The following is a 12,108-nucleotide window of genomic DNA, read 5'->3' as shown; positions in this document are numbered from 1 at the left end:
CCTAAGCTTTAGAGTTTATTTTCTTAAGCATCACATGCTGAGAAACATCATGAGAAACTACATCTCTGACCAAGCTTTTGGTCATCTGCCATGATACAACTGCATGTCTAAATTTGTTTGATAGCAGTTCTGTGAAACGCTTTAGGGTGTTCTAGCACACTAAAGTTATTGAATGCACAATAATTGATGTCCTGTCATCAGCCATTCCTACACATAAATGCTTTCAGGGTGTATTTTTCTCCTAAGCCTGTCTGTAGACTGCCCAAGCCTGCCGCAAGTATGGCATCTGATAATGCGTTAGGTATGTAATTCTGAAAATACTTGAAACATTTAGCAGATTGGCGGTACAAAACTTTAACTGTTTCCTTTTCTCAGATGCTGCCTGACCTGCTGAGGGTTTCTAGCATTTTGTTTTTATTTCAGATTTTCAGCATCTGCATTTTTCCCACAGGTGTACAGTATGTCTACCTGTCCCACAATCCTTTCAGGCTGGTGGAGATAGTATAGGAAAGTGGTGATGTGCTCTATCAGAAAGGATAAATAAGCACTGGGTGATCCATCTCCTTGCTTGTGGCCGATGGATTCAAAGGAACCTTTTGCTGATTTTAAACACAAGAGATTCTGCAGATCTTGAGCAACACACACAAAATGCTGGAGGAACTCAGCAAGTGGGGCAGCATCTATGGAGGGGAGTAAACAATCGATGTTTTGACCCGAGACACTTCATCGGGACTACTTGTGCTGGTTTGTTGCTTATGGAAAGAATGTGCTCCCAGATCTCAATATTACTGTTGCCCTCATTTCCCCCAGGAGTTTCCCAGCACTCTCAGTCAAGCTGTGTACAGTAGTTTCTGCTGCAGCTTCCCCCAGATCTGGATTCAGTTCCACAACAATGACTTCAAAGCTAAAGTGTGCGATGTTGTCTACCGTTGGTTTGGAGGTAAAGGACTCTGAGTAATACAATGCGAATGGATCTGCACAAGGTTTGATACAGACAGAGAGTAAGATGGGGTCCATGTTGGGTGGGGAGGGGAGTTGGATTTGGTGCTGATGGTATGGACTGTGAGGAGGTGGGATTGTGGTAAACAGGGGGCTCTGGCTGTGTATGGACAGCACAGTGTAGAGTGAAGGGTGGTAGAAATCTTCAGGTAGTTGGTGGAGTATGGATTTCAGTCAAGAATAGACGAGAGATTATAGCACAGTGAACCATCAGCTGGAGTGACTGTTTTCATTTCGTTTTCAATCTTTTTTTATTGATTTAAAAAATTATATGAATAAATACAAATCAGAGGAGAAATTATATCAAATACATAATACAATAAAAGTACAAACAAAGAAAAGGATATACACTGTCAAAATCATGTATAATATAATATTAGGCTAGTATATATAAACAGAGCACCACGACTCCTCTTGACAATTCATACAAAAACAACTGGAAATTTTCTATTATTAAGAAAAAAAACCACTAAACTAACCAAAAACAAAAAAAAAGGAACTCGGCAATCCATTTGAGGATAAAGTTACAAAAAAACAGAAAACATCCTTCTGGTCAAATCTGAAACTTCGCAGAGGGAGAAGAAAAAAAAAACCTAAAATAATAGAAAAGAAAAGATAAAAAATTAGATCATATGAAAATATTGACTAAAAGGTCGCCAGGTTTGCTCAAATTTGATAGATGTATCAAACGTCCGACTTCTAATTTTCTCCAAGCTTAAACAAGACATAATGGAGGACAGCAAAAAAAAAAGTAGGTGGATAGGATTGTAACGATCTCGCTTGGGTGTGATGGAACCCAAATTAAACGTCGAGGTAAACCGTAGTCAATGAAAACAAGGTCGCAGTAAGATTAACCATTTACTGTTCACTCTTCACATTAACGTATGGTGAAAACTGTTGATAAAACAATACAAGATTGGTACAGTGTTTGTTTCCTTCTAAATATCACATTTACATCGTGAATACTTGCAAAGGTAAAACTACAATAACTACATTACATTAAAGTGCAGCATACAGTCAGAATCTACCTGCTCCATTGACTGCTTTAAATACACTTCAACACAAACTATCCCGACTCTTTAACTAACAAAAACATAAACCTTATCGACCGTCATTACTTTTAACAGAATCAGCGTTAACATTTTAATTCAACATATCGATTATCTCATGACTTACAGCGTTGCTTTCACTGTGTCTCGGGTGCGTAGAGAACAACCTTACTCGCGCTGAACTGCCACATGTGAGCGCCCCCCCACCCTTGCGTTTATTCCAAACCGGTATTTTCCCACAAGACGCGGCGAAACCGGATGTGACGTCATCGCAGCCGCGATATATTACAGACAAATGAATTTACTTAAACAATCCTAACTTTAACTAAAAAATGCTAACAGCGAATTACTAAGCGAAAATATTATAAACTAAATAACTGCCATAAAGGCAGCACACTCCCCGCTTGACCTTCGTAAGGTCACAATGAACATAATACAAAACTTCAGTCTCTAAATCAGTCATTAGGTAGAAGTAGAATGACTTCTGTAACTGGCCTTTGGTAAATTTTCTCATCGCCTTGGTCGGTAGTTTTCAACTCGACTTTCCTGACATGTCCATCCCGACTAGGGAATGTGGCAGTGATTCTGGCCATTGGCCAGCAGTTGCGGGCGATTTGCTTGTCCCTGAGCAGGAACATAAATCTCCAACTTGAAGGTTCCTGCGGGGTTCTGTCCACTTTTGTCTGTGTTGCAACAAAGGTAGATATTCCTGTCTCCAACGAGACCAGAACCGATTTGCCAGGGCCTAGACCTGTCTCCATTGCTTTGTGTACAAATCCTTATCAGAGAAGTCCCCTGGTGGAGGGGCAGCTCCTGCCTTCTGCGTAAGGAGCATTGATGGCGAGAGTATGAAGGGGTTTTCCGGGTCAGAAGACACGGGTAGGAGTGGTCGTGCATTTATAATGGCTGTGACCTCTGCCATTAGTGTGCACAGTACCTCGTGGGTCAATCGGGTGCGTTGCTGCATCTCAGGTTTCCTTTTCAGGGTTTTTTGCAAGGACGTGAACCGCTTGACTGCCTGCTCTTTGTTGTTTGGCATTCACTGGCGTGGTTCTCTGAAAGGTAGTGGGGTGACCCCTGTATTTGCTTTGTCTCTGAAGACCTTGGTGTCCTCTGTTTTTAAGAAGATGGCGTCTTGAGCCAATGGAGCAAGTTTATTATCATGCTCCATTTGAGCGAAGACTGACTGACCCAGCGTCTCGTCAGTTACTTTGCGCTTGTTAAAGCCTTGTTGTGCTTCCTGGACACACATGGAACTTGTGCGGGGTTGAAGAATCGAATGGCGGCTACTCTCTAGCACATTGGTCTTGAGTGTGTTAACCGTCGATTTGTGTATGTTGCCAGGGCACACCTCTCCTATCACCACCCAGCCCAGATCCAGGCATTGCGCAAAGGGGGCGTCGTGTGGTCCATTGACCTGCTGCCTAACCTTGTGTACCCGGAGAACATCTCTTCCTAATAGCAGGAGTATTTCTGCTTCTGGATCCAGCTCTGGGATGTGTTTGGGAATGTGGTGGAGATGTGGCTGGTGTAGCACCACACTTGGCGTCGGGATCTCAGTGCGGTTGTTCAAGATTTCATTGCACTCTAAGAGTGGAGGGAGACAGATGATGACTTTACCATCCAGGGACTCGATCTGGAAGCCTTCAGCCTTCCTTCCGTAAGTTTCCATGTTGCCTGAGCAAGTTCTAAGGTAGTATGGGAACTGCTTACTCTCAATGTTGAACAAGTTAAAGAACTCTGGACTGACTAGCGAGCGATTGCTCTGATCATCCAGAATTACGTAGGCTTTGATGGCCTTGTCTTTGGCTCCCTTAGGGTACACCTTAGTGAGACAGATCTTTGAACAAGAACGGCTTGACTGAGCTTGACCGCAAACTTCTGTACAGCTCGAACTGACAACAGTTGTCCTGGAGTGAGCCTCTCCCTCCCCGCTGTCCTGTTGTGGGGGTGAAGGAGCGTTGTCGGTTCGCGGTAACGGGCCGGGATGCATGGCCCCATCGTGATTAGTGCTATTACATTCCGGGCACTTCACGGTGATAGTACACTCTCTAGCAAGGTGAGAGGTTGAGGAACAGCATTTAAAACATATTCTTTTCTCCTTGAGAAGGGCCTTCCTCTCTTCAAGGGGTTTTTCCCTAAACGTTCTGCATTTCTTGAGGGGGTGGGGTTTGTTATGCAATGGACAATTCTTGCTAGGGTCGTTGTTAGTTGTAAAGACTTCAGTCTTAAGCACTGAGACTGGTTTATTAATGTTGAAATTATTCGAAGAGGATTTATCTGGCTTGGTGTAAGTTGTACTGCTTCCTGGACCTATGAGGCTAGGATCATTTCGCTTCTTCGCCTCCTTGCACACAAACCCAGTGAAATACTCAAAGGGAGGAAATCGACCTCTGTGATCTTCCTTGTACTCTGAGGCAATGGACAACCACCTGTCCTGCAGCCCAAATGGAAGTTTGTCTACAATTTGTCTAATCCCAGTTGGAGTGTCTAGGTATACTAGACCAGCTGAGTAGCCATCTTCTTTGGCGCCTTGAATCTCCATGAGTAAACCTCCGAATTCTCTTATCTTAGTGTGGTCCTTAGCTGACACCTTAGGAAAATTTCCCAAATGTTGGCATAGCGCCGCTTCAATAATTTTGTGGGCCCCATAGCCCTCCTGAAGTCTCTCCCATGCTTTCTTCAATGCTAGCTCGGGTTTGTTGATGTACACTGAACGCATGCGTCGCACCTGTTCGCATGATTCTTTTCCCAGCCATTTTGCCATAAGATCCAACTCCTGGGTTGCTCTGAGCTGGACTCCGTCGATAGCGTTGGTGAATGTGGAGTGCCATGCACGGTAATTTTCAGGTTTATCGTCGAACTGGTATAGTCCTGAAGTGACGAGATCCCGTTGTGCTAAATACTGTGCTACGGGTTCGACTGCAAGTGGCATGCGGGCTGAGGAAACATGTCTGCGGGTACGCGACTGAGGGCGTACATCTGTTATGGAATTTGCTGTTCTGGACTCGGTCTTTGCCTCTCTTCTCCCCAAATCTGGTAAGTTTGGTGTCGAGAAGTACTTGTCGTGAGCCCTTTCATTCCTGGATTCATTGCGGGGTTGCGAGGGTAAATTGTCTTCCTCGGATGGTTGTGATGCAGTCGGGCCTCTCTGAGACTCCTCGTGAAGTGGGACGTTATCAAATAAGTATGGAGAGGAAGAACGAGTCTTCCATTCTATTTGAGATTGGACATAGTCGCTTGTGCGTTCCAATCTGATCTTTTCTGAAGTAGATTTTCCATCAACCGGATCATGCATTTCTTCAGCATCTTCTATTAACTCTGCTTCCACCCTGGCAGCTTCTGCTTCTCGTTCTAGCGTCAGCACTTCTAACTTTGCCTCTACCCTTTTTCTTTCCAACTGGTTTTCGGCTTCTCTGGCAGCCGCTTCCATTTTTATTTCTACTTCTCATTTGGCAAAGCGCGCTCGCACATTGGCGACTTCTGCTTTAGCTCTTGCTTGGGTGGCCTTACTTGATGCTCTACTGCCCCTGTCGCAGGATGGCAACGACTTGATGCTGGACCGAGTTGTCATTGCTGCACTTGAAACACCTGATAATGCCGCTTTTTCACTGTAACGTTCTCGCTCGGGTGTGACGGAACCCGAATTAAACGTCGAGGTAAACCGTAGTCAATGAAAACAAGGTCGCAGTAAGATTAACCATTTACTGTTCACTCTTCACATTAACGTATGGTGAAAACTGTTGATTAAACAATACAAGATTGGTACAGTGTTTCCTTCTAAATATCACATTTACATCGTGAATACTTGCAAAGGTAAAACTACAATAATTACATTACATTAAAGTGCAGCATACAGTCAGAATCTACCTGCTCCATTGACTGCTTTAAATACACTTCAACACAAATTATCCCAACTCTTTAACTAACGAAAACGTAAACCTTATCGACCATCGTTACTTTTAACAGAATCAGCGTTAACATTTTAATTCAACATATCGATTATCTCATGACTTACAGCGTTGCTTTCACTGTGTTTCTGGTGCGTAGAGAACAACCTTACTCGTGCTGAACTGCCACATGTGAGCGCCCCCCACCCTTGCGTTTATCCCAAACCGGTATTTTCCCACAAGACGCGGTGAAACCGGATGTGACGTCATCGCAGCCGCGATATATTACAGACAAATGAATTTACTTAAACAATCCTAACTTTAACTAAAAAATGCTAACAACAAATTACTAAGCGAAAATATTATAAACTAAATAACTGCCATAAAGGCTGCACAAGGATCTTTCCAATGCAACAAAATAGCTCTCTCAGCCAATAAAGTTGAAAAGGCTACATGTTAAGCGGAAGCAGGAGTGACTGTTTTATGATACAGTACGTGTACACAGATAATAGTCAACAGGGTAGTTCACCGATTTGCAGAAAATAGGTGGGCTGTGTACAGTCGGACTGCTGGTGAACTGGAAATGAAGAGGAGTGAAAGATCAGTGATAGATGGTCACAAGAAGGAGGTGTGACCATTGTAATTTTGTAAATAACATTTTGTAACTAAAATTTTGTAAATAACTGACCCCAGTCAGTTTGGATTGGCAACAACATCTCCTCTACCATCTCCATCAGCACAGGTACACCACGAGGCTGTGTGCTTAGTCTCCCTGCTCTGCTCATTCTACCTTTACGATTGTGTGGCTAAACACTGTTCCAATGCCATATTTAAGTTTGCTGACAACACATCTATCACTGGCCAGATCAAAGGTGGTCACGGGTCAGCGTATAGGAGGGAGATTGAAAATCTGGCTGAGTGGTGCCCTGACAACAGCCTCTCACTCAATGTCAGCAAGATCAAGGAGCTGATTATTGACTTCAGGCGAAGGATACTGGAGGTCAATGAGCCGGTCCTCTTTGGGGGATCAAAGGTGGAGAGGGTCAGCAATTTTAAATTTCTCTATGTTATCTATCACTTCAGAGGGTCTTTCCTGGGCTCACCACATAAATGCACTTACAAAGAAAGCACAGCAGCGCCTCTACTTCCTTAGAAGTTTGCGAAGATTTAGCTTGATATCTAGTACTTTAACAAACTTCTGTGGATGTGTGGTGAAAAGTATACTGACTGTTCGATTCACAGCCTGATATGGAAACGAGATATTACAGACAGGAGTGAATACAGCCCAGTCCATCATGGGTAAAATACTCCCCACCATTGAGCACATCTACATGAAACACTGTCACAAGAAAGCAGCACCCATCACCAAGAACTCCCTTTACCCAGGACATGCTCTCTCTTCACTGCTGCCGCCAGGAACAAAGTACAGGAGGGGGACCTCAGGACGCATACTACCAGGCTCAGGAACAATTATTACCCCACAACCATCAGGCTCTGGAACCAGTGGGGCTAACTTCACTTGCCCCATCACTGAACCATTCCCACATCCTATGGACTCACTTTCAAGGTCTCTTCATCTCGTGCTCAATATTTATTGTTTTTTTTCCCCTCTTTCATATATGCACAGTTTGTTGCCTTTCCTTGATTCTGTTACGGTTCTTAGAATTACTGAGTATGCCCGCAAGAAAATGAATATCAAGGTTGTGTATGGTGACGTATATGTACCTTGATAATAAATTCATTTTGAACTTTAAAACAAATGTATGACACTGAAGCTTACAAGAACGTTGTTCCTTCCAACATTCCTTACAAGTGTGTAATATCTTTCATGCTGTCAAACAAGCCAGCAACAGGATTCTTTTTCAAGCTGCACTTTTTGTTCTCAGTTCACTCCTTCCCAACACAGATATCTCCTTCCTCATTGAAGAAAGTGAGACAAAAAGCAGTTGAAGTAAGAGCAGAGCATTTAAGCTTTTAAGCCAGCTCTGCTATTTACTGAAACCACTGCTAAACTTCTATCTCAGTGTCACCTTCCCGCACTATCACTACATTCCTTAATATCAAGGAATCTACTAATCCCTGATCTGGATGGACCCCATGAATGAGCATCTGGAGCCCTTGGGGTAGGGGATTCTAAAGATTCGTCAATGAAGACATTTCTCCACATCTCAGACTTACTAAACTTGCTCCCTTACACTGAGACTGTGTCCCCTGGCCCGAGACTCCTAAACCAGTGGAAATCTCCTGCTGCACCTAGCCTTTCAAGCCCTGTAAAAGAGTTTGTGGGTTTCAATGAGATCGCTTCTCAGTTTTTCTAAACTTTAAAAAGTTAAGGATAAGTCAGCCTCATCTCTCTTCCTGCCGTCATAGGAACCTGTGTTGTGCTTCCTCTATGGTCAGCAGGTTCATTTTTGCTTAAATAAATGAAAACTGCACAAGATACCAATGCCCCACATACTTACACTGTGATATCTTTGCTCCTGTCTTTAAATCCCAGCCTAACAAAGACCAATGTATGATTTACTGCATTAATTGCTTGCTGTGTCAGCAGAGTAGAGTTTATAAGGACACCTAACTCTCTTCAACATCAATACTCCCTAATCTCTGACAAGTTAACACAAACACTGCTTTTCTATTTTTTTTCTTCCACATTATATTCCATCTGCCATGAACTCATTCACTCAGCCTCCCTGTACTTCAGTGAAGGCTCTTTATATCTGTTTTCTTCCTCACAACACCATCAGCAAACTCAGAAAAGTAGCATCTTGTCCTCTCGGCAAAAGAAGGTTAGGTTACAAATACCAAATACCAATCGCTATGGTACCCCGCAGGTCACAGTTCATCTGCTTTCTGTCAGATAACCAATCCTCAGTCCAGTATATTACCTCCAATACACTCTGATGTGCTCGAAACAGGCTGACGAACCTCCTGCGTAGGAACTCAGTGGAAGGCTTCAGAGATAAGATGGATAGACAGGGTCACTTTTCCAGGATGGAGGAATCTAAAGCTAGAGAGTACAAGATTACACACACAAAATGCTCGTGGAACACAGCAGGCCAGGCAGCATCTATAGGGAGAAGCGCTGTCGAAGTTTCGGGCCGAGACCCTTCATCAGGACTAAATGAAAGGAAAGATAGTAAGAGATTTGAAAGTAGGAGGGGGAGGGGAAAATGCGAAATGATAGGAGAAGACCGGAGGGGGTGGATCATGGGACAGGAGGCCTAGGGAGAAAGAAAGGGGGAGGGGAGCACCAGAGGGAGATGGAGAACAGGCAGAGTGATGGGCAAAGAAAGAAAAAAAATCTAAATATATCAGGGATGGGGTAAGAATGGGAGGGGCATTAACGGAAGTTAGAGAAGTCAATGTTCTTGCCATCAGGTTGGAGGCTACCCAGCCGGTATATAAGGTGTTGTTCCTCCAACCTGAGTTTGGATTAATTTTGACAGTAGAGGAGGCCATGGATAGACATATCAGAATGGGAATGGGACGTGGAATTAAAATGTGTGGCCGCTGGGATATCCTGCTTTCTCTGGCGGACAGAGCGTAGGTGTTCAGCGAAACAGTCTCCCAGTCTGTGTCGGGTCTCACCAATATATAAAAGGCCACACCGGGAGCACCGGACGCAGTATACCACACCAGCCGACTCACAGGTGAAGTGTCGCCTCACCTGTAAGGACTGTCTGGGACCCAATGGTGGTGAGGGAGGAAGTGTAAGGGCAGGTGTGACACTTATACTTGCAAGCAGAATTAACTTCCGTTAATGCCCCTCCCCTTCTTACCCCATCCCTGATATATTTAGATTTTTTTTCTCTCTCTGCCCATCACTCTGCCTGTTCCCTATCTCCCTCTGGTGCTCCCCTCCCCCTTTCTTTCTCCCTAGGCCTCCCGTTCCATGATCCTTTCCCTTCTCTAGCTCTGTATCCCTTTTACCAATCACCTGTCTGGCTCTCAGCTTCACCTCACCCCCTCCGGTCTTCTCCTATCATTTTGCATTTTCCCCTCCCCCTCCTACTTTCAAATCAATTACTATCTTTCAGTTAGTCCTGACGAAGGGTCTCGGCCCGAAACGTCGACAGCGCTTCTCCCTATAGGTGCTACCTGGCCTGCTGTGTTCCACCAGCATTTTGTGTGTGTTGCTTGAATTTCCAGCATCTGCAGATTTCCTCGAGAGTACAAGATTAAATTGATTGAGGAAAGGTTTAAAGGCAAAGTTTTCATACAGTGGGTGGTGATTACATGGATGGAGCTGTCAAGGGAACTGGTAGAGGTGGGTACAATTACAATATTTAAAAGATTTACAATATTTAAAAGTTTTAGAGGTCTACGGTCCAAATGCAGGCAAATGGAACCAGCTCAGGAAGGCACGTTGGTCATCATGGACAAGGTGAGCTGAAGGGCCTTTTTTAACATGGTGAATAACCCTATGTTAGCTCCAGTACAGACCTAATGGGCTGAGTGGGCTCCTTCAATTCTATGAATTTCACAAATGACTGACAATGCTGCTTCAACACTAACTCCTGGGCCTAGGTTCCCCATCCTCAACTGCACTCCTCCAGACTGTTAGAGGCTCGTGAACCCCTTACCAGAAAACTAAATAATTCTTTGGCCCTATGTTTTCATGCTATACCCTATGCCCAATGTCCAGTATTGGGGATGACACAAAATTAGGATGTTGATAGTGAAATCAGTTATTGTAGATTACAAGGAGATCTTGATCAGATAGGGAAGTGGGCTGAGGAATGACAAATGGATTTCAAAACAGATATGAGGTGATGCATTTTGGAAAGTCAAACCAGCATAAGACTTACTATGAATGGCAGGAAGTGTAATGGAACTGAGGGACCTAGGAGGAGAAGGGCACCCACCCTTGCCTTGCAGACCATCAACATGTATCTGAACCGGTGTGAGGATTAGAATGATTGGCCATCGGGAAATCTTGCTTGTTGCAGATGGAGCAAAGGTACTTGACAAAGTGGTCCCTAATTTACGTTGTGTCTCACCAATGTAGAGGAGGCCCCAAAACACTCGCAGGTAAAGTGTTAGCTCACCTGGAAGGACTGTTTGGGTCCCTGGATGGAGGTGAGGGAGGAGGTGAATGGCAGGTGTTGTACTTCTTCCACATACAGGGATAAGTGCCAGGAGCGAGATTAGTGGGGAATAACAGATGGACAAGGGAATCACAGAGAGTACAATCCCTGTGGAAAGCAGAGAGGTGGGAGTGGAGGTAAAGTTGTGTTTGGTGGTAGGGTCCCATTGAAGATTGCACTGTTTCCAGCATCTGCATTCTCTCTTGTGTTCGTGCCATGCTAGATCTTGTTTCTTCCTTCCAGGCATTCGTCCAACTCCGAAAATATTTAAGAACTGGAACTATGATGCTTTACTGTCACAGGAAGTTAAAGACACAATGTCATGCACAGCACAGGATGGAGAGCAAAATAAGAAAGGTAATTGGCAGGGGAAGAGAGAGAGTTCTTGTTGGGAGGGGAGAGGATGTTGGGAAGACACTGGGGTAGAGTTAAAAGGGGAGGTGGAAAGAAATGTAGGGCTGTTGAGAAAAGTTGGTGCAGGGGAGGGGCAGGATTAATAATTAATGGGAGCGAGTTGGAGATTGATGGAGTGAGGGAAAGAGGATTGATAGGAGAAGGAACAAGAGGGGAGTCCATGGTGAATAGAATAGTGACAGGGAGCATTGTAGATGTGAATTGGACAGGAAGGTTTGAATGATTGAAAGGAGGAGGGAGAGGACAGGAAGAGAAGGGTAAGAGGGGTGAGTTAGGTGGAGGGAGGGAAAGTTAAGGAAAGGGAAGAAGTTGAAGAGGGAGGAGAGGGTGTGAGTGAAGGGGAGGGAAATTGGCTGAGGGACTGTTGGGGAGTAGGTAATGGTGATGGTAGAAAGGGGTAAATGGAAGAGGAGGGGTGGAGGAATGGGAAAGGATAGCAGCGATCGGAGGGATGGATGACAGTGGAGAAGTGGGAGGAGAAAATATGGTACATGTAAATTACATTGTCTTCATCGATATATGTAACAACATCTTAAATAAGGCCAACAGGATTATTCAGAGGGTCCTTGTTGGTATCCCTGATGAATCCCGACCTCTCCAAATGCAGATTCATCCTACACTTCACAACTTTATCAACAAATTTCCATGCCATTAATATAATATAATACA

General features: G+C 44.2%; 1 protein-coding gene across 1 annotated transcript in view; it reads left to right on the top strand.

The window, feature by feature from the left end:
• LOC140719001 (protein FAM227A-like) overlaps positions 1-12,108 on the top strand; it is a 71,803-nt gene that overhangs the window by 34,598 nt on the left and 25,097 nt on the right. The window contains exons 9-10 of the mRNA XM_073033309.1: positions 811-940; positions 11,269-11,382. Coding sequence (XP_072889410.1) covers positions 811-940; positions 11,269-11,382 — 244 coding nt within the window. The remainder of the gene's footprint in view (positions 1-810; positions 941-11,268; positions 11,383-12,108) is intronic.

The sequence above is a fragment of the Hemitrygon akajei genome, chromosome 31 (assembly GCF_048418815.1).
Source record: "Hemitrygon akajei chromosome 31, sHemAka1.3, whole genome shotgun sequence".
Lineage (NCBI taxonomy): Eukaryota > Metazoa > Chordata > Chondrichthyes > Myliobatiformes > Dasyatidae > Hemitrygon > Hemitrygon akajei.
This window is presented reverse-complemented; position numbering and strand designations above follow the sequence as displayed.